Below are 27625 nucleotides of genomic sequence, written 5' to 3'. Positions count from 1 at the left end.
CTCATTAATTTTTTCTCCTACTATAGCTACTTCATTATAGAGGAAACAGAGGGAATGGATGCTATATTAAGACTAAAGATACTTTGTTAGCTACTCACAGCTCTCAATTTCGAGTGTACAGTTCTGCTCGTCTAGTGGGTATCTTCGCAAATCCATCATGCAGGCGGCCGTGGTGGTTATTCTTGATAGGATGGAAAGATGTCATTTATTTTACATGCATGATGAAAAATTGTTCCGTTTTTGCATCTCTGCATAGGCAGTTTGGTTATTGTTGCTGGATTACAGAGTACTCCTTCCTTGGTCAATTTGGGCTAAATGATAACACTTTTAGGATTCAGGAAAACATAATTCCCTCTATTTCAATTAACATTTACTGGATACTTTTTTTTTCAAAGTGATTTACAGCAGCTAAAAGGGTTCCACTCTATGTGTGCTTGCTAGGATTTAAACCAACAAGCTTTGTGCTGTTAGCAAAATGTGCTGTTTGTCATGCCACAGAAGCCCTAATAGTTCAATGGTTCATTTAACCAAGAGTTTTTAAATGTGATCAACTTGAAAAGTGTTAACCATTCGTTAAGCCAAACACAAAATATGAGCACTAAACAAATACAGTGCAGCGATTTAAGAAAGTGCAACAGTGAATTGATGCAAAGGCTGTGAAGAGCTTTGAAAAAACACCGGTATCTGCACTCAGCCTTGTTTTATCAAGACTGATCATGCTATACAGTTTGCCTTCATTTGGCATCTGATTAAAAAAGTAAAAAAAACAAAAACACATAAATCACATGTTTTTTTTTGTTGGCAAAATGCAGCACGTAACGATTTCTGCCACATTCATATGCATTCATGTTTATGTTAATGCCTGCTAAGGTTACATTTGGTTTAATAATAAAGTCATAACATTAAATAAATTAATAATAATGGCAATACTGCACATTATTCAAATATACAGGTAAGCTAGTCTGGAACTAGATAGCAACCACAGAGCAGCATCTTACTACACCTGTAGGAGAACTTTCTAGAATAAAGAAAAAGCTTATAAATTTACATCAACAGATTTCCAACAGTATCTCGGGAAAGTTCATGAAACGTTCTGAAAATGTTTTCTGTTAGCTGAGTTATCTGTAGTTTTTATCCACATTTGAACTGTAGCATCACTTTGTGCTCTTAGTGCATTTGAAATGGACATAAATAATTCAGCAACGACACTGAAAATACATAACATGTTCATAAAATACTACTGCCTATTTCCTGAAGGAAGACTTAGGTCTGAATTCCCATAATGCACCTTGCTCCAAGCTAATTTCCTCTGCCTTACATACAACCAACCTTAGCCCATAGAGGACTGTGCCATCTGGGTGCAGCCGAATCATCCTGTTCTTTACTGTCACACCATGGACAAAAGACTTCTTGTCATTCAAAAAGTATGTGTCAGGGACCCACAGCAGGTCTGCCACCCGGTTGTCAAGCGTGAGATTTAATTGGATCCCTGCATAGGCCAGTCTCTTATCCCTCCAGTACTGCTGAAAGTACATAGTCAGTGTGTAATCCTGGAAGCAAAAGAGATAGTTCAAAGAATGACATTGGAAAACAATACACCTTTATTCATTTCATTACAAAGAAACATATTAAACAGCCAAAGATATGTTTAGTTATAAAACAGCTCCTTTTCTGCACTGGTACTGCAGTGGCGCAGTGGTTACCCTCAGTGCCTAACTGGTTACAGAATATGGATGGAGCTTTTTTTTGCACATTATAAGTGTATGGTGTGTTTCAGTCCATGTAGCACAAGTGCTACACTTGGAAGACACTGGCCCGTGGATTGGGGTTAGATGGCCGTGTGGATACGGCCTGGCTGAGAAGTGAGCTCACCCACAGAGTCTGTGAGTGAGGAGACTCTTCCTTCCATCTGGCTGGGCCCCACTCTCCATGTGGGGGCTTTTAGCGATTTAGTCTCTAACCCTCTAAAACTGAGACTGCTAACAGGAATATAGTACACCTCTCATTCTCACTTTACACATTACTAATGTAACCTTGTAAGGCTCCTGGCCGCACAGGAATCTGTCATCCCAGACCCCTTCGGGGCTGTACTACTACTCTTCACCTGAGGGGGAAAACTGTCACCGCTCTACTGACACTGGGTTGGCAAACTCTCCCTGGCAAGGCTGCTGTACCCGTCTCTGATGGCACTAAGACTCCCTCATACTTCCCGCCTTTTTTCGCTCCATCTCTTTACACTCATTTCTCCCCTAACCCAGGTCACACAAAGTACAGACAGAGTGCTTATGAACACTGTGCAGTGTAAATGCGTCCAGTATACCTACAGTACTGTGCAAAAGTCTTTATGACTGTTTTTCTGGGTAGTAAATGTATATTTGCTCAGAAAAATACACAATATAACATTTAACAGCAACACAATAAAAAGTAACAAGAATTACTTCTGTTCTCCAAAAAGTCTAATATCTGGTTGGATGGCTAGAAGAACACTGCTTTGATTGGTTGATATGGGCGTATTTGATGGTTTCTGAGGTGACTTTAGTAAAGATAATGAAATGGCTAAGCTGACACACTTTGACATAATATCACAGTGCACCGACATGAAGATCATTTAACCATCATTTACTTTGCCTAAAACGTTTGCACAGTACTGCATGCATGAACTCATTTCAGTAGTTTCAGTGTGACTGATACACTTGGTCTCTGTCTTAAAACAGTACATGAAATCATTATAAAGATAGAGTTAGGGAAATCTCACCTTGTTGGAAAGCTCAACCCCATTAGTTGACAAGAAAACAACTCCTACGTGGCATTGTGTGCTTATCACAGTTACTATGTGTGATTTTTACTGAGGAGACATTCTGTAGGCAGAGTTCCTACGTAGTATTGTGTGGTTGTAACAGTTACAATTTGTACTTTTACTGAGAAGTCACTCTATAGCCAAAGTTTATTGATGGTAGTGCATGACGAGCATCTGCAATAGGTTTCTCTCATAGTTACTATATATATATTTTCTGCTGGGTATATATTACTGTGACTATTTGTATTGTTTTATGAATTTGAGATATACCTTTGTTGTACATCAAGTGACCCCTTAGGTTCATCTCTGTACTTTTGATTGAATTACAATTGATGTGTATTATTCCTGCCCAGGGATTAGGTTTTGATTGATTTTTAGTTACGTTATGTTTGGCTAAGCTCTTTTAGATTCCTAGCCCATGCTGCTACTGCAATTCCTCACCAGGATTAGGACACTTGAATACCAGTATAAGAGCAATGAACATATAATGACTACAGTTTTCTGACTAACAAACTGTGAAACAGTCCAATGAAACCTTTTGAGGTGAGTCAATCAGACAACCTTAATATGCTGTATTTATTAACAGGGTTGCCAGCTCCCATGCACCTGGCGTGACACTCACGCTTTCAGACGCTCGTGCAAGAAATCTTACAGCAAATCTATATTATTCCATTATCAACCTAAAACTAACTACACCAAAAGCCTTGGGATAGTTTGCAAACCCTACAGACTATTTACAAGGTGTAACTAGTAATTTATAAAGTAACTGTTACATACATGTAAATGCATGGGCATCTGTGTGCAGACTCATTTCGAATTGAAAATCTCATGCAAGCTAGCTGACCAAAGTTGGCAAGCCTTTGGTCAGCGATTGTGGCTTACAGCCCCCTACGCTGAATGCCAGACATACTGAAACTGCACTGCTGGTCAAACAAGCTGATATTGTGCCAGAATGTAGCTGCCCTGCAGCCTCTCAATGACGTCAGTCTGGTTTCACATTGTGTCTGTGGATATTGCTTAACTGGCTGGAAACGAACGTTGTGCAGCATCACAGAGTGGGATAGCTTAGTTAAAAAAATAGAGAGAGAAGTCTAACAGTAATCTGAACAAAATTAAACACATCATAGGTAACAGTGTTCTAAAATAATCTTTGAATTAAAACCAGATGCAGTGAGATGTAATCCTGTTTAATCTGCGGTCTAAGTTTTTCGGATGCTCATTCATTGTCTTTGACTGCCGAGTTGGATTCCATTTTTGGGCCAGTGGGTGGTTCCTTACGACCCCATCAGACCAAGCACTGATTTCGCTTGATGGTTACAGATATTTGCTTCTTGCAGCTCCATTTAAAATGCCCTGTGCCTGCTGGTCACTGTGCTTCTCACATACTTCCCATTAAACTTATGTGCTTACAGCTCTGAGACTCCTTTACAAGTTCAGATTCAGCATTCAGCTTGATTTTTGGACGGTTGTTATACCCTATACTTACACTAGGGCAAATTCGTCTGTGCAGTTCAAGTTCTTGATAAATGCATGAGATCTATGCAGGAATATCCTCAGCTTTGGAGGAACTCTAATTAATGTATCCTTCCAGTTTTAAAGTGCCAATATTAACATTTTTTGTAGCAGTAAAATAAGTATAATAAATCAAAATTTTGTCTGAGCACAGATAATGGGTTTCTGAGACTAGAATAGGATTTTAATTTTGAGGGCAAGTTTATGAAGCAGGTCATAACACCCAAGCAAATATATTGGTTTTATATTTAGTCTGCTTCATAAATGCAAGTATTTTTTTTTAATGCATTTCCTAACAATTATGCTAAATAAATATAATAAAATGCAATGAAAATACATTCCACCCCGAGACAATAAGCTGCTGTAACATCTATTGTAATATCAAGCCGCTATCAGAATGCATGAAATTATATGAATGTTATAATGTATGTACTATCCTGTAAGCAGGATATCGATGGAGACCAGTCTATGTGTAAGCTCTGGGTCTCTATGACCCTGCCTGATATACTAATGACATTTCTTTCATTCACTTAACAATGGAATGGAATTGTCTGGTGATGCGACTAAGAATATGCTGTTAAAGCAAGCAGTCTAACCTGCTGAAAAATTCTGTTTTAGGTCATTTGAAAATGAGTATATAGTTCATCTTTTCTGACAATCATGCAAACACATTAACCCTCCGTGGCTTTTTTTGTCAAAGATACCCACATATTAGTTGCCAGATGTGGTCCATAGCACTTAAACAAATATGAGTTATTAACCATCACATTTTATTATGAATTCAGTCTGAAAATGTAATGAGTTCGATGCAACTTTCTACAAAGGGAAATATGTAATATGTGATGCAAAGCTCTCATTTGTCTACTGAGAATGCAGTGTGTCAGTAGATGGTAGACCAATGGTAGACCTTCTCCTGCATTTGGGTCACCAGGTCTTCCAAAACAACTGATGAACCAAAGATTTATTAACTCAATGCAGACTCCCCATATTGTCCAACTTGCTGTTTATATTTTTCTGTGTAGAGTGAAGGAGCAGATACTTATATGGTACAACAAGCCTGCTGAGCAAACTGTGTTCTTGTTGATACTTGTTGAATTGACCTAGAATTTGCTGTTTATATAAGCTGACTGTTACTCTAGGAAGAATCATTCATGATGGGCCATTCAATTAAGAGTACAGATCAACACACATCAATGACAGAAGCCAGGGAAGTAGCAGCTGACAACATTCTCAGTTACAAATGCAAGTAAATGCACTTTAGAGTGGAAGATGAGAAAATTTTGCACTTAAGGACAATTGCAGTAAATTATGCATTGTAGGCAATGAACGACAGTAAAAGAGTTCTATTCAAAATGAATAAATGAATTAGCGGAACGAATTGTGTCACTGAAGCACATCCTCCTGAATACATTCAGTGAGCCTATTGGTGGAAGTTTTTTTAAAAAAAGAATCTTTCTTCTATAGCACCACTGAGTGCTCCTATTTAATACAACCTCAGTGGCTTTTCCCGAAGAGCATTATATACTCCAGGGACCACCCTTCCTTCTACCTCCTATTTGTGCTCCACTGCTACGATGCCATATTAATATCAGCCCAAAATATAAGTCTGGGAATGTTTATCAATATCCTTCTGTGACTGACTTCACTCTGGCACTAGTATTACGTTTATGCACTTAGTGGTTATGAACTCATAACAGTTGAGATATCACATGTGTATTGTGGCTACAGAAGCAAAATGAATACTCTCTGAGTTATTACAGCCTTCACAGGAGTCTCTAGGTTGTAGGGTGGCAAATGATCCAGTCCTCCTAGAAAAATATTTTTCAGGTCCCCACAAAGATTTGTGAAAGCAATCAAAAAAGTAAAAATGCCAAAAGTCTTGTGTTTTGTTTGATTACTTATGGGTAAGGTTAGGGCTGGGTAGGGGTTAAGGTCGTCATGTTGGGATTAGAGTTTTCCCCGTAGAAATGAATGGAGAGTCCCCACAAGGATATAATTACAAACGTCTGTGTGTGTGCGTGTCCTGCGATGGAGTAGCACCCTGTCCAGGGTATATCTCAGTCTGGACACTAACCTCCAGTCCCTTTGCAACCCGGACCAAGATAAGTTAAAAGATGAATAGTTTTATCTTGATTTGAAAGTAACAACTACAGAAACAACAACAACAACAAAAAAATGTAACAAAGAATCCCCAATCTGAGAATAAAATAAAATATAACAAAGGATCTTGTATATATATTTGAAATTAGTGTTTCTGGTGATGGGAACATTAGCACTGAATGGGGTATTTTTCTACATACATCTACATTCTACTTACATGCACAAATATAGCAAGAATGAAACATTTAGGGCTACTATAGGATTTGATCCATATAGCCATATCTAACTGTTAAAGTCATTCATACTATGTACTTGTGCAGTACAAAAGTGTCACGTTCTTACATAATATGTAGCATAACCCAAGTAATTGTATTAAAGTGCTTCTGTATAATACTTTGTGTTTCCCCTTTTGTTTTTGTGACATTCTGCTACAGGTTATGCAGAAGCATTATGGAAATTCCAGTTTGTATGATGTAGGGCTGCATTTTGCTCTCTCTTTTGGTTTCTCAGGGATGAATAAATATTCTGGAGAGGAGAATTTTGTCTTCTCTGTTAGAATGAATTTTGTTTATTGGCACAGAGTGCCTGTCTAATGAGTTTCCATGCCTCGTGTAAATGCTATGCTTTTGCCTCCCAGCATGAAACCCTTCCAGCATGTGAGCTGTAACCATGACAACAGGATTCTTAAACTGGACACATTTATCACTGACATTGACGAGTCAGACACCAGTCAGAAACTGCATGAAAAAGCAGAGCATAGTGGGTGTTCTGAGCACAAAAAGCACAAGTGGCGACGGTTCCTGGATTCTACACAGGCCAAAGCAATCAAACTGAATCAATATATGTAACTCACCAATAGTTTTCACTGTACGCAAATGTTTAATTACAAAATGTATACAATACACAAAATAAAATAAATGGTATGGTATTTGATCATTGGTATTTGTTCATGGATCCAGTTGATGGGTGACAATTATAGGATTAAATTTTATACTACAAACACAATATGGTGTAATTGCGTGGACAGACCAAACACCCTGCCTTTGCTTTCTGTTGTCAACATGACTTGAATCATCCGTCCATTTGCCTAATAATTTATCCAACATAAGGCATGCAGACCATTTCACCCAAATCGTGGTTTTGAAAAACAAACCAGTGCCTGAAGAACACACAAGATCATCATGCACCGGATAAGGGTAGAAATGAACCCCACAAGCCTGCAGGTGTGAGGAAATGGGGCTACATGCTAGACTTGGGCGGTTTGTCGGTATGACGCTATACCCTAGTACTTAGAAATCCCAAACGTATAATTTTAATACTGGAAAAACACTAATACTCCTCTTACTATAATACTCCTCTTACTATAAAACTGATACGGAGATGCTGTTTTTTTAATACCGTCGTATACTGGGGTGAAATGTCTAAAAGGCAGCGGTGTTGTGGACAGGCCCCATTTCAAAGCTGCAAACAAGACATAAAAAATACAGCTAAGTCTTGAAACTTTATGTAACAGTTATGGCAGGACATGGCAAAGGGAAGGACAATCCGTGGAGCGACTTCAATTAAAAGGGATTTCTTAATGGAACAGAATAGAAAAAGAGAAACCAAAAAATTAAGGGACAGCTACAAACATGCAGAACATCTGCTATGACTGAATGAAGAGTAGAATGAAGGCCGACACTTAAATATACACAGATAACACAGGGATAACAAGGGGCAGATGTGAAGCATAACCCTAACCCTAACCACTCAGTAAAAGCACGGCACAACAAGAAAGAGGTTAAATAAATGACAATGAACAAGCACCGTAAACTAGGAAACATTAACAAACATTGAAGGCTAACTAGGAGAGACTAAGACCACAAGTACAAGTATAATGTAAGTAAACAATACCAGATACTAAAGGATAAAATAAAACCGATATATTAAAGAAAAGGTGAGGCTGGCCTGCTCAAACTCACGACATACTTAACCCATTGAGCAACGCAGCAACCTAGGGAGCAGGGAAGCACACTAGGGGAACACCAAACGGAATGGCCAGTGCCACCTGCTGGCCAAATGGGGAAAAGACATATGGGACAGGGCCGGACAGGCACCGACCCTGACAAGCAACTATAACAGGCCGACGTTCAAACCGGACCAACTAACCTCTGTGATTTCTGGACGTCACGATGTGACAATTCATTTATGATGTGACTGCAAGTTTAATGATGTGTTATCCTCAGTGTAGACACATTACTGGTTGACTGAATAATTCATTTATGTTACATTTTTACAAAATATTGGGTAGGCATGTGCCTACCTAAATTGATATGCACAATGCCACTGCTAGAAGGTATGACAGCATGAAACATAGATACTGCCCAAGCCTACTATCCACTGCACCACTGCGCTGCCCTGCAACTTAAAACCAAACACTGTGCACAATATTTCAACCTCAAACTTCATACGTTGCTCCCTGTTTTGGTTTGAATCCTTCGCATATTACTCATATGCCAGATTTGTTATATGCAGCGTGAACTAAATCCTACATAAGATAACAAATATCTAATACAAGTTTCACTTCCATAAAGATGAACAGTCCACACAAAACTCAAAACGAGCCTCTACATCTAGCATAACATCACCAGGATTTAGCCGTGTAGGATATAGCAAACACACACTTTCTCAGCTTTATAGCTTTTCTCTAGAAACCATTAATGTTTTTTTTTCAGTGAAGTGAACTGTCATCTTTTCATTTCAACAGATTCCTTTAAACCTCGGTCAGAGTGGTGGCTCTGAGGCTAAGGCTCTGTACCAGCAATCGGAAGGTTCCTTGGTCAAATCCTGTGGGTGTCCAGAGTGATCCTACTCTTGAGGCCGTTGAGTGAGGCTCTTAACCTGCATTTGCTTCATCCTGGGTATGACGTTAATCTACATCCTGCCCTATAAGGAGGTCTTCGGGGGGGGGGCTATTTTTAGTTCAGGACCACGAACAGCAACAGTGCAGGTATGCACCCAGAAGTTAGGGTAAGAACCACATTAAAATCCCAATAAAACAAACAATATGTCGGTACTTACAGTATAATATATTACAATGGGAAAAGTAAATGGTGACATTAAAAACACCTCATCTGTTCGACGCCTGCTGCCGACCCATGGCCTTGGGGATTTCAAGTAGACGCCGGTTAATTTTTAAAGTTATTCTTCGTAATATTTAGTACTTCAATCCAAAGCTACACCATATTAATGCACCGACGTTTTTACAAGCACAATGTACTCTTCGCAAACTTAGCACACAAGAAGATTAGATAACAGCATTAGCCGTTACACTTACCATATTGACTTCAGACACCTTGTCTATACTTGCCACGTCTATACTCATACCAACAGCGATAGGGGCCCCTTAAATATACATAAAATACATAAAAGATTACAACACGGTATATGAAATGACGTTAACTGGTGAATGCAACAAAGATCTTAACAATCCCAAAGTCATAAATGGTAGAAGCGGCTACTTTGCCAACGCATGCCTATGTAAAGTATATGCTACTACCTCCGAAGTCCGGTCTAAGGCGAATGTCGTATCCTTTTAATAGTTTGTCCACCGTTTCTTTAACAAAATACATATTTCTTGATTCGTCGGCGCTGAAAAAAAAAAGATTATTATACGAATATTTGCACATTAAAAGCCGGAAAACGCTGTCTTTTTGTTAACAGATGCCGGACACTTACCTCTGAGCGCAGGACAACGCCGCTATAATAACCGGTACGGAAATAAAGCCGAAGAGTCTTCCTTTCTGAAATACCCACATTTCGTTTGCTCGATCAAAAGGCAAATGGAGAAACAAAACCTTCATCTATCTAAAAAGCTGCACGAGTTATTGTTAATCTATTCCATTACCAACCGTTTCTGAAAAACAAGCCTGGTTGGTTTTCACATGAAGAACTTATGTTGCTGTCTGTCGCAGAAATTGCAACATGTGTCTTCATAACTGGAGTTCAGGTCCATGTCCCATTACATTTCTGCTCCTCTGTTTTCCAGCATACTTTGTTTCCCTTGGACAAATCGTGTTTTAAAAAGCTCACCGATTCCCACACAAAGTAAAAAAAAGAAAAGAAACGGACATGTCGACAGCTTATGTCATTTTTATAAGTGCTAAATGATTTGTAACTGAAATTTTAGGTAACGTTTCTTCCCTTTTCCTGTTGATTTTCTGACAGCCAGGTAAACTGGACATTAAAACCAGTTTGTCTAAGCAGACATGGCGAGCGAGACGTTCAATATAAGGGGCCACGTGACGTAAGAATGCTAAACTGGTGACAGTGGAGATGAATTGGACCTGGAATTCCACTTTAGACACATCTTACATGCGGGTATTCTTGAATAATTATGGAAACGTCTTCTCATTCAGAATTACAACTTTCTATTCAGGGATATTCAGAAACATTATGTGACAGTGATAACTTTAATCATGAGGACTTTTTTTACGTTTGCATTTGTTATTGATTAATGCCATAGACAGCATTTCCAAGATGTAGGCTACAATTTGAATGCCTTCTTTGAATGGGCTCATGAAAATTATTAAAGCAGGCATCTTTGTTGGAAGCTGTTGTAAAGTTTCAAACAAAGGTAAGTCTGAAAAACTACTTTTTTGTTTAACTCGTACTGTTCTAATACTGATTGCCAGCGACATCTGCTGGCCAAACAGGAATATGACAGGACTGACAGGGACAGATGCTGACGATGATATGGTTATATTTCAGTATTATTTCAGTATGTATTTCAGTCAAGCCCCTTATCTATTAAAGACACAACCTCTGAGTCTTCTCTTGAATTTGTTGTATTCTTGATGCATTGACATTTTGTACTATGCATTTTCCTCCTGCTAATTGCATGTGTTTGTTATTCTTTCAGTTTTTTTCCATGGAAGTGTCCTCATCTGTGTAATAAATCTTTCTCTCCATCCTGTATGAATAGCTGTACCGGCTAATGCATGGTGGGCCTCTTCACTGCACTATAAATTTACTATGCAGGGGGCAATTTCCATTACTCTGTTTGTTTATTTCACCACATATATCAATAATAGATACTTTATTGATCCCCATGAGGAAGTTGTCTTTACATCTCCCTCAACTTGCTGTTTTTTGTAGAGTAAGTTGTCCACAAAGGGCAGCCTCCCGTAGCAGCACCCAGAGAGCTTGGGGTTAAGGGCCTTGCTCAAGGAGCTGCAGATATGCTGGGGTTTGAGCCAGCGACCTTCTGATTACAGGTACACAGGCTTAGCCCAATGAGCCACACATTGCCCCCAGACATGCTAAATTTAGTACTAATTACATTTCAAGTTTTTAACATATTTGAAAAAAATTGGACAACTGTATCAGTCGCTGACCGTGATGTAGTTAGAGATGTATGTATGTATGTATGCATGTATGCATGCATGTCTATGATTCTATATATGTATGGTGTTCAGTTGCATATAAAACATTTCCCCTCCTTGTGCCCAGTGCAGGCCGCAATAGTGTAATGCATTAATGGTTGGACAGTGACTGGAAGAATGACTGGATGTATAAAGACAAAACACCTTATCACTTATTTTATGCTGTTTAATTTTCAAATTAACTGAAATATCATGGTTTCAGTTTAAAGTTATATGAGACATTTTTCCGCTTGATGATGTGGGCCAGAATACGGTTAGTCGGACTCAGGCACGGTACGCATCCAAGGTGATCGCTGACCGTGCCCAGATACGGAACACAGACAACAAACGTGCTCGAGTACGATCCTCATGGACTAAGGTAAGGACCCCCTTAGGCCGCCTGCAGTAGGTTCCAGGCCCTGTGCAATCCTGTCTCTGCAGTCCTGTCTCTGCAACCCTGTACTGCATGAGCAGGTGGAATGTGAGCAGGAGATAATTGCATAAATGAAATACAGACGCTCCTCTTCTTACGAATGGGTTACGTTCCAAATGGCCGTTCGTAACCTGAAATATTCGTAAGTCATTATTGAACATCATTTGTACAAAAGGAATTGGTGTGCAGAAAAAAAAAATGTTGCGGACAGGAAACAGGAGCCCAATGAACACAATTTGGACTTGCAGTCCTCTTCGTTCGTATGTATGAAACTTCGTAAGTAGAGGAGCGTCAATACTCATTATAATATGCATTGTTAAAATTTTCCATCTTCCCACTGCTTATTGAGGAGAGGGCCATGTACTAAAATATATCTACGAAAATTCAGATTTATGTCTGCAAGTGTGATTTGTGTATCACACTGCATGTGTATCACATTAAATTAACCACATTAAACCATTAACCATTGGCTCAGTTGTGATTACGTGATGCTCGGCAGACAAAGCGTATTGTAAGACCTGTTTATCAAGTTAAAATTTATTTTAAAATTTTGCTCGTCTTGCAAAACACTCGCAAACCAAGTTACATGCAATCTGAGGTTTGACTGTACTTTCCACACATAGTGTAAGTCAATAATAGATTTTGTCCACAAGATGGCAGTAAAATCACATTAGTATTTGGATCCCCTTTCTGTTCCTTTTTATGCATGTACTGTATACAGCTCTAGAAAAAAAGAGACCACGCAATATTTCTTAAATGTCTGCATTTATAAATCCTGGTTTAATCCTGGTTCTGCTGGCAGAAGGCTATACTGCAAGGCAGGCAGCTTCCAGGCTCAAGGTTTCTGAGACAGCAGAACACAAGATGAAGCAGGAGACACTGGGAATGACCAAAAACCAGTCAGGTTAGGGAGCAGAAGCAACTTTGTAATGCTAGAGATGACCATCAATGTATCTGGCAGTGCCGCATAAATTGGTGGATGAGTTCAAGTTACCTTCAAAAAGAATAGGAAACGTTAAGTTGTGTGAAGTGCACTGCTGGTAAAATTCAAAACAGACTTCTAGAAGCAGGACTGAAGACCCAAAAAACAATGAAGAAGCCCTTCATCAGTGAGAAGCAGGGAAGAGCCAGGCTGGCGTTTGCAAAAAAAAAATTTATATTTTACACAGAAGCAAATCCATAAACTGAGAGATGAGTGAAACTGGAATTTTGTTGTGGTCTCTTAATTTTTTCCAGAGCTGTATTTAATGACAATTACAACGTTGAATATGTACAAAGCCCATATTCCTCAAAAATAAACTGAGACTGAGAAAGACCTGTATTTCTAGGTTTACTTTAGATTTGTCCCTATTTCAGCAGCCAGTAATACAGCACTGCTGTTGTTCAAAGATGAACAAATCTATTCATGTATCAATCCAGCTGCTTACCCAGCAGAGGGTTATGGGAGTGTAGAGCCTTTCCTAGGTCATATATGGCAGAAGGCAGGGGGACACCTACAGTAGGATGGGATGCAAATCAATTGCAGGACACACAGAAAAGCACACTGATGTTAAGAAACTACTAATAAATTATAGACTACTTCATTGTGATATCGGTGGTGGTGATAGTAGCTTTTTCAGGTTAACCATTGAAGCTTAGTAACCCATGGAACTGGATATTTCTTCTGGACACAAATGTCAGTCCTATGAAGTTTAGAAACAGTGAGTAACTAATGTAATGACAGTCATTTTGTAGCTGTAAGAGGTATATTTCCTAGCCACAGTGCTTGAAGAGACTTGCTGGCCTTGTTGTAACTTAACTTTTGAGAATAGGATTCATGACTGCGTTATATCGTAACCTTAGTGTGACTTCTGGATGTATGTGCCGGCAGTTTTATTAGATGTGTTAGGGTGATCGAGAATTTCAAATGCTGACGTGTAAATTGAGTTCCATAATCTGAGACAAATTTATACAGACTATCCTATACTGAAAAATTTATTTTATGTTTTGAGCTTCCATGCCTGATTTAAAGTCGGGCACCAACCTGAATAGAAGTCAACCAGTAGGAGGCAGTGTTGACCATTCTAATGAAAGGTGTCTGTTGCTACAGTTGACTAAGGCACCATAGTGGTGCTGTGGCTTCATTCTGTTTAAAGCAGAAACCAGCCAGTCTGTCTTCCAATGTTTTTGGTCACTAAAGGTCATAAACATTTCTTTCATTACATTTTTTAGATTACAATCTAGGGTGCCCTCTGAGGAGAATTCCAATGTCCTCTTTGAGCAGCAGAACAGGGCTTGCCATTTTGGGCCTTCTATGACGACCACTGTGAGTTTATCTATATATGGAAAATACTGACAGATGTCTGATGGTGGCTTTGTTTGGCAAACCATGAGTGATAGTTCTGCAGAGTTGTTATAGAGTCAGGGACTAGGATGTGTGTTCTGTTAACTCAGCCGGTCTTGATGAGGAAGTATGCTTTACTGACATGGCCTCAAAGTGATCAGTGTCATCACTGTGCTGCTCTCTGCTTTTCCTGTGGGCGAGCGACCGAGTGTCAGTAAAGTACACATGCTTCCCTCCCATCTGAGAAAGCCTGAAGTTGTATTTCTGTAAGCTTAACATCATACATTGTACCTTATCTGAAGCTGTGCATGTGTGGGCTTTTTGGTGGTCAATTTTAATTGATTTCCTGTAGTTTAAGCAAACACAACTCTCAGGAGTTCTTTCTCTATTTCTGCCTCGATTATATTGTGCCAGGCGTATGTTGTACGAGTACGTTCTTAAAAAGACAAGATGCACTTTTGTCCTCATGTATTGAATTTATGCAGTTCTATAGTTATATTTGTTGTAGTGTTGCACAATATGGGGAATTTATGTTAATGGGCTTCCAGATCTTCTCTCAGTAACGAAGCATCTGTGTTCCCTTTCTCCTGTACATTACAGCCGTGCATGCATGAAAGATTGCCCTTGTTCTATGGCTTCGGAGCCAGCAAAGTCAAGGAGAATAAATGCCCAAGTGTGAGCATCTTTGACTGTGCAACTGCCATGAATAAATCATGTTCTTCTTTAGGCAAGCGCTGGTTATTGTCGATATTTCCATCGAATGCTAGAGCTTCAGGTCTGTGAAATCCTGGCATGTTCTCCGTGTCACTTTTTTCTGTTCAAAAACAAAATGTTAAATAAAGCAATAAGTTTGCTGTGAACAAACCACTAGCAAGTCTTATTTTAAAACATCCTCCCCCGTTCCATCCAATATTTTTTGACACCACACTGAATGATGTGTGGGCAGACATGAAATCATTTAATGGTTTTTAAACAAAGAGAACGTGGTCTTTACAATTCGGGTCTCAGACGTCATCACTTACTTCACAAAGTTAATAAAAATATGCTTAATAGCTTTCTATTATAATGTAGTAATGCGGAAAATGAGACTTTGAAACTCACAGAGGGTGGGATCGTAATGCTCTATAAGCCTGTAATCCTATGGGAATCAACTAAGTAACTAATGGAAAGTACATTAAACCAGTTGGTACTTAATAGTGCATGATAATCCTGTCTATCTGCCCTGTGATACGAAATGTTATTCTATGGCTAATATAGCATACAATACTGTGTAAGGCATATTTACAAAGGCTGTTCATATGATGGCCACCATGACTTGTTAGCATTTTAAGGCTATTATCCTAGTCCTGGTTTCTTGGAAAGAATTTACAGAGGCACTTCTACTTTTTGTGGGTTCTGCATCATTAACGTAAACCTGTCTGATGCTCAGTGGTTCCGCAACTGTTGCATTTATGTGCAGTTGCTGTCTTCGTTTTTTGTAGTTCAGCACGCCGCAGGGTTTCCTCTTCTCAAAAGGCACGTAGGACATCCCTGGGGATGCGTTACCTTCATTATCTTAGCCTTGAATGATTTTCAGAAAACATGCAAAGATCTGCAGATAGACTAACGCGTGAGCAGTGTGTGGCTCAGAAGGTTAGGTAAATGCGCCTGTGATTTGAAGGTCACCGATTCAGATTACTGGGCGCGTGGAATGTTTTCATCGTTAGGCCCTTGGGCAAGGCCCTTAACACCCAGTTATTCCAGGGATTGCCTGGAGGATAAAAAAATGGAAATGGTGGCTGCAGAAGACACTTAATCTCTGAACAGAGTACATCCAGAAATCCAGAGTATCCAGAAATCATTCAGCAAGTTACAAAAGAACAAGGTACAGGTCAGTGGTTCTCAAACTATGTGGGACCAAAGAATTGGGAGGAGATGACTTTCTGAATATGGCAAAAAAATAAATTTCATCATTTTGTTTTTTGTAACAGTCCACCAACATGTATCAGTAGCCAGTCGGTGAAATGTATCGTGTGGGGGGGGGGTGGGGGGGGGCAGAATTTGTCAAAAAGTAATTCCTGCAGCAGACAGGCTACCGTACAATGATAATGATTTTGCTATTATTTGCTCAGGCTTGCAGGTATACTAAACTATTTAAAGTCATTCAAATTCTAAATTGATTTATCAGTGGCTATTCTTAAACTAAGCGTGATTACCAGGATTGGGTCCATTCAATGCACTCCTCAATTCCAATCCAAATCATGAAATGGAACTAGAGCTGGAAATTAAATCTCCCTGAAATTAGAATTCAATTCTAATTCTGTTCCCCATAGTTTTTTTTTTTCAATTACAACTCCAGCTCCATTTCCTGATTTGGATTGGAACTGATGAATACATTACGGAATGTAATTAGTGTAACTGTGATTAGACTCTAACATTGTTAATTGCACAAATATCTCTTTAAGCTCATTTCCTAATAAGTTAAGTACAGTAATACATTTACTAATGCTTGATTTACTTGATCCCCATGGATGTAAACAATGTATAATATAAATATTTGTAATAAACTCAAGGGTCCCAGACTTTAAAAATCTAAATCATAGCATGTCAGCTCTTTGATTATGAGACGTTGAATTCTGAGGTCTAATTTTACACCTATTGAGATTTTCCGTGACATTATTTTAACCCTATTTTAGTTTCTTTCTCTATTCTGTAAGCTCTGCAACATCCCCAAACATGTGTGGTTACGCTGTGTGTTGCTTAAATAAACCACTTAGAAAGAAAAAGCACAGATTAAAAGGAAGCTACATGTCAAACTGTGGAAGCTGGTAATCGACCCCCCTTGTAGGGCTGTGGGGGGTCTTTAGCCAGCAACCAATCTGGCAACTGTACAAAAAAACCTTCATCCTGGACACTATAACTCAATACTCCAAATGTCTGCCATGAGATCTATAGGTCTGGAGGTTTGAGGGTAACTGACAGATGTTTTTTTGTTTCAAAGAGTTTGAAAAAACATCATCACTGGATCCTGTGTTTTGTCAGAATGCATTACCCTTTGATCTGTGGTAGTAATAGGGCAGACTCAGACCTGCCAAATCTCTCGCATTTGAACTGATTCTCCCTCACGCCTACAAGCACTTTGTTTTCTCCCGCATCCATGTTTAAGTTTCGCCCTAAGAAAAACTAAAGTTTTGCCATTTTTGCACATTTCTCTGTAACGGCTATGAGGAGAAGTTATAGTATATTTTTTGTCTTCAGTCATGTTTTTGGCTGAAAAAATCTTCAGAAATTGGAAATATTTGGATAAGCCCCAAAATCCAATTCTCCAGCAGAATTTAGCCAGCAAACTGGCAGAACACCTTGGCAGATCTGCACACCGTACAGGAAGTTAATATTTTATCTTATCAGGAAAGCTTTTCTTACCAGTGCATTTCCCACACATCATTCCCATACAATCATCATCGAGCAAATGACTGACCTTCATAGAACCACAGGGACAGAAGATATTGAGGTTTTTCTAGTCATAGTTTTGTTAAAGAAAAAAATAATCAAATCTGCTTGCATTATTGTCAGTTACCTATAATATTAAGGGGTGAGATATCAAACAACATGAAATGCCTACGCAAACAACTGTCGCATGAATAGAGCCTTCATCCTAAGAGGAATGGATGATGAAGGTTTAATTCTGGAGGTTGTCGAAAATAGTTAAGTGTGTTCCAGCTTAGATGTAGCCCCCAAAGACTTCTTTTGTGGAACTCATTACAAAGTACCCTCTGCACTCAACAACTTGTGAAATAGTGCCTAATGAATAGCCTGTGATCAATACTCTCTTACTGATTCACAGCAGCCTGTTTCCGTCTGCAGCACCTGCTCTTGGCCCTGTATAGCATCTCATGCTTGGCTTCCCAGTTCGTTTCAGGATTATTACAGCATTTTCAATAGGCAGCTCCCTGGTTATAGCTAATAAACTTTATATCTGTCTGTTGTGCTGTTGCATTCTTCCATTGGGATGAGAAAATCCTTTATGTTTGTGGCACAGTTAAGCCAAAGGACCACGTTTTCGTTTTTTTGCCTTACTAGTAATTCCCAGCTGGTTCAGGGGATCCCTTTAAATCCCGCGTGTCCATCGACGGTAATTGTGAAAAGCTATGTCACCAGGTCCCTCGCGGCAATCTGGGGAATTTCTGAAATCTTCGCGTGAAATGCTCAGCGCTCTGCTGCCTTTCCCCAACAGACGCTCACAGCAGCTGTGCTGATGGCCGAAAGCTGAATGTGGAGGCACTTCTGCTTACTGATGCTTTTCTAACATATTATATAGACCATAATAAGTAAATAAATGGTCATCAGGAATTCACTGCTGTTTGCCATTGCATTCGGCTATTGTGCTGGTTATTGTTGTAGCTAATTGCTTATGGTTTTAGTATCTATGTTTAAAATTTCTATAATGTAGACCACTAATTAATGAGAGGTTAATGCAATAATATTCTCAAGAATAATATCATTGTACTATTTAAGACAAGTGCTTTGGTGGTGTAAATAACCATCATGGTGACCTGTAGCAGGTTAGGGATCTCTATTGGTGTTTCGATGGCCATTGGTTTGAAACCCGTAGCTTGCAAGGGAATCATATAACTTTTTTGGGCCCTTGAGCAAAACCCTTAGGTCCAGCTGCTCTGGGGGGTGTTGAATGCTCACTTGCCTTGTGCTCTAACTCAAAATTACTCTCATTAGTAAATGCATGTGTCTCGGCCATTCTTGGAGAGAGACGGAATATGCAAAAGCTACCAGATTTCCCCATGGACATTATTAAAGTACCTCTATTGATTTTGGATTGTGTTTCTATATTTCGCTCTTTGTTTGCTCCCTTCGGTACTTTTGCTTCAGTTATTGATTGCTCAGTATTGGTAATTTGTCCTTTTGGTTACAGTCTCTCCGATTCCCTTTGGTACCTTCGCCTTGATTATTTGTGTAAACATTGTTATCACCTGCTGTGTAGGAGATGCCTACTGTTTGGTTTCTAGTGTGATTGGGGCTCCGTGTATCGGTAGATGGGAAGGTGTCTGTAGGGAACCACTCAGTTAGTATGCGTTTTGCTTGTTGCTAATGACATTTATTTATAGTTTTTAATACTTGAAACTGGGTGACTCTATGGGTAGAAATGCCTTTTACATTTGAGGTTGTGGGTTTGATATCCAACTTGTGTTTGTATCAGTTTTCTCTAGATGTTCTGGGGGGTAAACCTGACATTACATACATCCATCCATCCATTTTCTGAAACCGCTTATCTTGCTGGGGGTCGCAGGGCATCCGGAGCCTATCATGGAGGCTATGGGTGCAAGGCAGGGAACAACACAGGATGGGGCACCAAAGCATCACAGGGCACACTCACACCATTCACTGACACACCATTCACACTGACACACCATTCACTGACACACCATTCACTGACACACCATTCACACTAACACACCATTCACTCACACACCATTCACACTCACACACCATTCACTCACACACCATTCACACTCACACACCATTCACTCACACACCATTCACACACACACCATTCACTCACACAGCATTCACTCTCACACACCATTCACACAGACACACCATTCACACACACACCATTCACTCACACACCATTCACACTCACACACCATTCACACTGACACACCATTCACACACACACCATTCACGCACACGTCATTCACTCACACCCCATTCACTCACACACCATTCACTCACACATGTACACTTAATCCTAACAAAAAGAACTGTTACTCCAACATACTATTGGAGAAATGTTTACTGTAAAAAAGGGTGCAAAAGTGTAAAGCTTTGTGCTTTTTACCATTAAAATTGGAAATATTAATGACTATACATATGCTAATTATGAATTTATTTGAAAAAGATGACACAGACCACAATAGAGAGAGATGCCGTGGTGCAAAATGCTCAACTAATCAATGTGCAAGTAGATTACTCCAGTTTTATTTGACATTTAACAGACTTGAGTGGCACAAAAACTATTTCTAACATAGATGCAATATTCCACATGAATTGTTCTTTCTGAATACATTGTGGAACCTGTGTTCCTGTGCAAGACAAAATGCATGGGAATTTCTCTCTGCTTATACCAGCATGTTCTGTTGCCATTGCAGGGTGAGGGCTGCTTTAGGGTTAGAGCTGAGGTCGCTGTTACCTTTAGAGTTTGGGCTAAGACTAGGGTTAGGGTCGCTATTCAGGATAGAGTTGCTAATACGTTTAGGGATGCTGTTAACGTTATTGCTGGGGTTAGGGTTAATGTTGCTATTAGCGTTAGGGTTACTTTTAGCATGTTAGCATGGAGATCATGGCTCATCCGGGTGTTCAGCTACTGCCACAACCTTTCATTACGTTACAGCCTCTGTCCTCTGGACTTGGCTACCAGAGCTGGAAACACACCCTAACTGCCATCCTGCACTTAAATACAATTGTGTAGTTACACTGACGTGGAGTTTGCTTTGCGTTGCAATAATGCCATATATGCTGTAAGCTTGAAATCAGATGATTTTTAACAATTATTCGGTAAAGATCTGAATGGTTTACTATTAGATACAGTGTCTTTTTAGCTGTGATAAAGAAGCCTAAGCTCTTTTTCCCTGGTCCATAAGAGCAAAGAACATAATCTAATTCAGACTTAATCCTTGTGTGCTCTTCCTTCTGGAAACTGTCTCAGCTGGACTGGTCTGGTGTATTTTGGCTGGTTTCGTAGTAAAAAAAGAAGAAAAAAAACTGACATTCTTGTAAGTCTGGAAATAATTACACATCAAGTCTTCCTTGCAGAGCAACAGACCTTTTTTTGAACTGATGCTGTCACCATTTCCATTTGAAATTTGTATTCAACTGCAGTGGGTCTATTATGTATTCTAATTTTAAGCTGTCAATTAGATTTCAGAAACCAAACATAATTAACAGTCAGAGCAGCACCAGAATATTTTTGTGAGAAGTAAATTAGGACTCTTGGTGTATCAGATTAGTTCTTTCTGGGAGATATTTGGCCTGTTGTGAAACAGTGGAGAACCAAGTGATCTGTTTTTTACAGAAATGGAGGACTAGCTGGAAATGTTGGTCTTCAGCCTCTGAACTTCCATTCCCATTGTAGCTGCCACAATGTTAAATGCAAAGTGTTGGACTGCAAGGCATCAAAATGGAGAAAGACCTTCTGCTTCTTATGGGTTTCATAATGAATTTATACACAATCCCTGAAAACTTGATTTAAATCACAGGATCTCCATTATCATCCCTTATTACAATTCAACTTGAATAATTTTTAAGACGATCATTTAAATATTGTTTTTTAAAGATTGTTTTCCCTTAATTTGATAAGTATGTTATTAACAGAGATTGACTTAACTGGTACGCAAGTACGCAATCACCTTTAAAAACGATACGTGCGGCAATCGATTGTTGTAACAGCGTGAATGCGTACTGTATGTATTTTATGTGCATTTGTGCCAAAATTATAGTGCATTTTAACCTCTATACCACAAATGAAGTACGAATTAGCATATAGAGGTTAAAATGCACAATAATTTCTTGTCATATTGGCATAAATGCACATAAAATACATACAGTACGCATTCACGCTGTTACAACAATCGATTGCCGCACGTACTGTATCGCTTTTAAAGGTGATTGCGTACCAGTTATGTCAATCCCTGGTTATTAAACTGGTTTTGACAGCTTGAGTGTGAAACACAGGCAGACATACCAGAGACACAGACCTGCCTGCAGTTCAGACTAGGTGATTCATCTGAAGCTAAGCCAGTTTGGGCCTGACCAGTACTTGGGTGGGAGACCAACTAGGAAATCTGGGTGGCTACTGGAAGAGGTGCTGATGTCACCAACAGGTTTAGTCCATCCTGTGGTCTCCAGTTTATGACACTCGCTCTCCTTTGCGGACTTACAGTGGCACGTGATTATCCCAGCTATATAGCTGGTTTGACCAGTGTCTTAGTGTGAGGAACTGTCACATGCATAGGTGTTAAGTGTTATTCTTGAACCCTGACAGTCTACGTGGGTGTTTTGGTGAGTGAGATGCTTCCGATTCCCAGCCTGATCATGTTTGTCCCAGCTGTCCCCTGTCTGAATGTGTACCTGCCTTAACCTCCAACTTTTTGGCTCACTGGCCCTGGCTGGTGCTTCGCACTGCAGTTTCTGTCTCGTGTCTGCGATCCCTGTGGGCTCCGCATGGGGGACGCTGGTTTCCAAGGATTCTGCGTTACATTCACAGGACAGAGATGCAGCACCAATGATAATCACTCCTGTAGTACCACATAATTTCTTCATTTGCTAACATTTAGGATGGGGAGTTACATCGGGCCACTGATTAGAGTTGCCTCACACTCTAAGACAGGAATAAAATCATATGATGTTCACAGACACCTTGTCTTCCCCTCAGCCCCAAAATCACCTGCATCAGTAACAGCTATGAAAACTCTCTCTCTAGCTGCCATCAGGGCTGGAATAATTCTGTCCAATGTCCCAGTCACCCACCTCCATTTTTCCAGCCCCAGTCTTAATTTTCAATGCTAAACTAAAGTTGAAACCCTCTTTACTGAGTGAAGAACAGATTTCAAGATGCCAGCAGCTGAGGTTTGCCCTCTGAAAGCATGAAGCTGTCACCACGACCAGCATATTTACTGCTAGCTACAACTCTCCTCAAGTACACAGTCTTGATTACTTGTCAACATCTTATCTGTCCAAATTCTTTTATGACTCCGCATACGGCACTTTCAATATAATTGGTGACTTTTGATTGACAGAATTAGCAGTATTTTGTTGGCTTTGGGCCTCTGTCAGAAACATGCATCATACAACGCCTGATTCATTTTTCCACTGGAAAACCATTAGAATGCAGTTGTGGTAGGCAAGGGGGAATGAGATTGGTCCCTGGGGGTCTATTTAAGGAACAAGGGATGACCAAGGAGCTGTGGTCAGCCAATCAGGGGGAAGAACCTCTTCCATCAGACGGGCCAGGATGGGTTCTTCAGATGGGTCAGCTGGGAGATAGCACTCCATTTAGGCCAGTGATTCTCCATGCTGTCTCTTTGCAGGCTCAGATAAAGTGTAAACAACTAATTTATACTTTTGTTCTCCTCTTCCCTGACCTTCTCCCCAACACAGGGTTTAAATCAGTCCCGGCACCCTGGTTGGAGCAATTAGCAGCCACCATCTGCATCCTGTTGGCACTGTGTGGACATCACAGTTACCATCAGCTTTCGTGGTCCTGGTTGCCCCTGCTGGTATGAGGCAGATTCCCAGTGGACGGTCACATCACAGCAGATAATCACGCACAAATTCTGAAAGAAAGAAACCCTACTCTGTTAGAGTAACGAGAGTATTTGTGGTTGGTTACTTTTTCAGCCCTGGCTGGGTGTTAGTCTTCTCTGCATTGATTTCACGTACTTCACCAGGAGCAGAAAAGCATTAACCCACGAAGGTCCTGCCAGCACAGGTGGACTGGTCGTCTCTTCATTCAGTCACACAATAACAACAGTTGATATGATATGAAAGGCTGAATTCCATTAGTGGTCTCATACAGCTCGTCATACTGTGCATATTCAGCAGATGATTCTGAGAAAATTAACAGGATGTCGCCACTCTGAAACCTGGAATAAATGTAAAACGTCTGTCACTTTAGCGTGATATCACAGACGAGCCCATTTTCAGGACAATACCTTCAAGATTAGCTGCATTATTACCAAATATGGTAATATAGTTGACCTATTCTCAGATATATATATATATATATATATATATATATATATATATATATATATATATATATATTAGCATCCTTCATGACAGCAAGAAATATACAATAAAAGTAATTTACCTCTGTTTTTTCAAAACTAGAGGTCTAAATCTGTGAATCTGTAGTTTGATATGTCATATATATATATATTTATATATATTATAATTCCTCATATTATTCGATTTCCATGTTGATTTTTAAAGTTTTATTTTTAAAGCTTTATTTAGAATATTGTAGAAATTGGAAATAAAAACTTGGGCAATTTCTCACTAACAGTGACGCACGTCACTCTCTTTTATTAACTTGCAGCAGAAAAAACGCGCATCCAGAAAAGAGAGAAAAGGCAGTATCTTACCCGAAACATCCCATCACGTGAAGATGATCACCGATTCTAATAGGTCAATCACAACCCGGGTTAAGGTACAGATAGCCAATTACAGATTAGGTATCAAGCCTTCATGAACAACATAGACTTGATAGTATGGTGAATTATGCTCAATAAACTATTATGTGAAGTCGCTACAATATACACCATTGCAGACCCTTTCATCTGTAATGCCTTTAAGTCAAACAAAATATATACATTGCTTTTGTGCTTGACCAGAAAGACAATAATTGGTTTTAAAAAAATCAAACAAAAAATTAATAACTACCGTAACTATTATTTCTATGGCGCACACTGTGATAGACTTGTTGTCAACAAACAATACAAACAAGCATGAGCCTACATTTTAATCTTCAGGAAAAAGAAATAACATGTAAATAAGAATTTGTTAAACCTTTTCTAGTAGTTTTAAGAAAACTCTTCTAATAGGAAACTATTGGGAATTAAGAAATAAGTCTCGAGTTTTCCCAATCTATATTCCTGCCCTTTTTTCTTTTTCTATCCATGAAGGGTGAGGGAATCCCATTCGGACGCAGATGAATCTTAAAGGGGGTTTATACAGTAAACGTTTGCCGTTTTGCATTTGTGCATATTCACGTACAATCCTGCAAACAATCGAGTTCTCTGCAGACTATTCGTGATTTTTAATTCCCGTGCCCCCATGATGTTGACGAATGCTTGCCTGCTCGGTCAGCTGGGGATTCTGGGGAGAAAACTTCGGATCGGTGGGGGGCTGGAAGACGCGGAAATCAATATGAAACAGGTGCACATTAAAACAGTTTCAATCACGAAGTCAAGTCTCAGTGGTCAACGGAAGATCGTCGTGTTGCCATTGATTTTACCCCAATGAATCACGAGAGGATAGTTTACCAAGTAAGAACCTGTTTCATACTGTATTTAACGTGCTTCCTCATCAATCTTTTCTGCCAATAACACTGATCAGTTTCTAAACTATTATAATGTCTAACAGTCCATCTTAACCATTCTTGCGTTAGTGCGAGACTACATAGGCTAATCAAAATTTATATCTGTGGAAGACAGGCAGAAATAATTATTTCGGCATAAGGTTTGTATTTAATAGCTATGTTATTATGAATTACATAGACATAAATGCTTTAATATTTCGAATTCAGCTTTATGTATTGAAATTTTCTGTGAACAAGTGATTGATTTGTTTATTAGCATAATTAATACAGAAATTCCAAACCAATAAATGTAGAATGAAACAATTAATTGCATGAGTGCATACAGAAGAACACCTAAATGGAAAAAAATTGGCGACTTCTTTATCCAACACCCCGTCTACACGAGCTCCCAAGACACTGAGATCCGTTAACTGTGTTAACTGCCCACATTAGAACATTACGGCAGTTATATTGCAGGATCTATCTAGACAAAACCGAGAAAGACTAGATAGCAAATGTGTCAAGAAAAACTAAACATATCGGACATAATAATTACTACTTATTTCTGAAAGGGTGTGATCTTAGTCGCTACTCGAAATGTAATGGGGGCGACAGGAGAGAAAAGGCGCAATACGAGTAATAAATTCGTCCAGTTTTCTGACTTTTTTCACCCCAGAATACGTATAACAGGATAGATAAGGGAAAACATTTGGGGAAAGAGTTAAGAGGTTTACCTGCTTCTGTAAACGTCAGTATGTCCGTGCATCTGGCCGTGCAATCAAGGGTGGCAAGTCCAACTTTGAGGAACGGGGGTGGTCTTTAATTTTAGACAATTGGCGATACGTGTGAGGATGCTCGGTATAGCAGCTCGAAATGCCACACCGTCGCCAGACGCGAATGCAGCATTTTCACGTGGATTATGAAGCATTTGATATTTTGCATCTGTTTTACAATAACAAGTGTTGGTAGTTTAGACTGCCGTGTAATAATTTTTAGCAGATCCTCAGCACTACGTTCGCACTGCGTGTAACACTAAACTGTGGATTCCTGCTATAACGAACATGACAAGCAGAGTGCTGGGTTATTTCCTACTTTTGTCGATCTGCTCTACGCGGTGAGTGATATTGCGGTTACAGTTGAGTGTTAAATTGTGATTTTATTCGAACCACTGCTTTCTCGCAAACAGTGCCAGCAGCGTTAGTTAACATTAATATAGGCTATATATATATATATATATATATATATATATATATATATATAGTGCGATATCTGTTTTGTTTCCTTTTAAAACTTTAATACTGCATGTTATTTCACATTTTATCCATACAAATTAATTAATATAATTATTAATAAATCTGTTACTTCATTCACAGATTGAATACAGACCATTGGTTCTCAATAATACGTTTTGCAATTGCCCAAGTCTTACAACAAAAATCTTATCAGGAAGGGTTTAAACAACAGCAACAATGATGTTTATTAATAAGCTTATTGATATAACAGGTCTTCCCACACAAAACTACGTTATCTCATAGTCCATAGTTGGTACAGCAAATGCAAAATAATTTAACAAATGTTGCTTCTGGCGTAGATTATGTGAGTTGTTCTATTTTGTTGTACTTTGAAGAGAGAGATTACAGGAAAAGTTTATGTTAAAAAAATATATCTTGGGTTGGGTCGGCAGCCTGCCTCGTCTCATTCTCGTACTCTTACTTTCTGTCATTAAACTAAGGTGTGCATCATTGCTGAATGACAAACACAGCTACTAAAATAATATTAAACGACTTCTGTTTTGTAGTTCCCAGACCCTCGAATATGAAGAGGAATATGAAGATGTTACAGTAAACCAAATGCTGGCACCCAAAACTCAACAGAGAGACGCGACACAAATATTGAACAATTTACTGAAAGAGTATGACAAGAAACTTCGGCCGGATATCGGGAGTAAGTAGCTCTGTTACATTTTTCCGTAATAAACGTGCTGTAT

At 39.3% G+C, this 27625-nt stretch overlaps 2 protein-coding genes and 1 long non-coding RNA gene across 5 annotated transcripts in view; 2 read left to right on the top strand and 1 right to left on the bottom strand.

Moving 5' to 3' along the window:
* Positions 1-98: 98 nt before the first annotated feature.
* gabrb2b (gamma-aminobutyric acid type A receptor subunit beta2b) lies at positions 99-10659 on the bottom strand (the record flags this gene model as incomplete). Its single annotated transcript, XM_072708498.1, has 5 exons — positions 10127-10659; positions 9948-10039; positions 9726-9793; positions 1330-1550; positions 99-181 (listed from the first exon to the last, which is right to left on the bottom strand). Coding segments are annotated over exons 1-5 (589 nt in total), but the record flags the coding sequence as incomplete, so codon positions are not given.
* Positions 10660-23756: 13097 nt separating this feature from the next.
* Positions 23757-24732, top strand: LOC140586950 (uncharacterized). The gene is made up of 3 exons (XR_011988727.1): positions 23757-23836; positions 23958-24048; positions 24658-24732. It is a non-coding gene; the product is annotated as an uncharacterized lncRNA (long non-coding RNA).
* Positions 24733-25575: 843 nt separating this feature from the next.
* Positions 25576-27625, top strand: part of LOC140577527 (gamma-aminobutyric acid receptor subunit gamma-3) — a 50558-nt gene continuing 48508 nt past the window's right edge. For 2 of the 3 annotated variants that reach the window (XM_072708493.1, XM_072708497.1), the window contains exons 1-2: positions 26207-26752; positions 27437-27582. In XM_072708493.1, coding sequence (XP_072564594.1) covers positions 26700-26752; positions 27437-27582 — 199 coding nt within the window. In that variant the 5' untranslated portion in view covers positions 26207-26699. Of the gene's footprint in view, positions 25607-26206; positions 26753-27436; positions 27583-27625 lie in introns of those variants that run through there. The other variant, XM_072708494.1, reaches the window with a different exon arrangement.

This window comes from Paramormyrops kingsleyae, unplaced genomic scaffold, assembly GCF_048594095.1.
Source record: "Paramormyrops kingsleyae isolate MSU_618 unplaced genomic scaffold, PKINGS_0.4 ups105, whole genome shotgun sequence".
Taxonomy (NCBI): Eukaryota; Metazoa; Chordata; class Actinopteri; order Osteoglossiformes; family Mormyridae; genus Paramormyrops; species Paramormyrops kingsleyae.
This window is presented reverse-complemented; position numbering and strand designations above follow the sequence as displayed.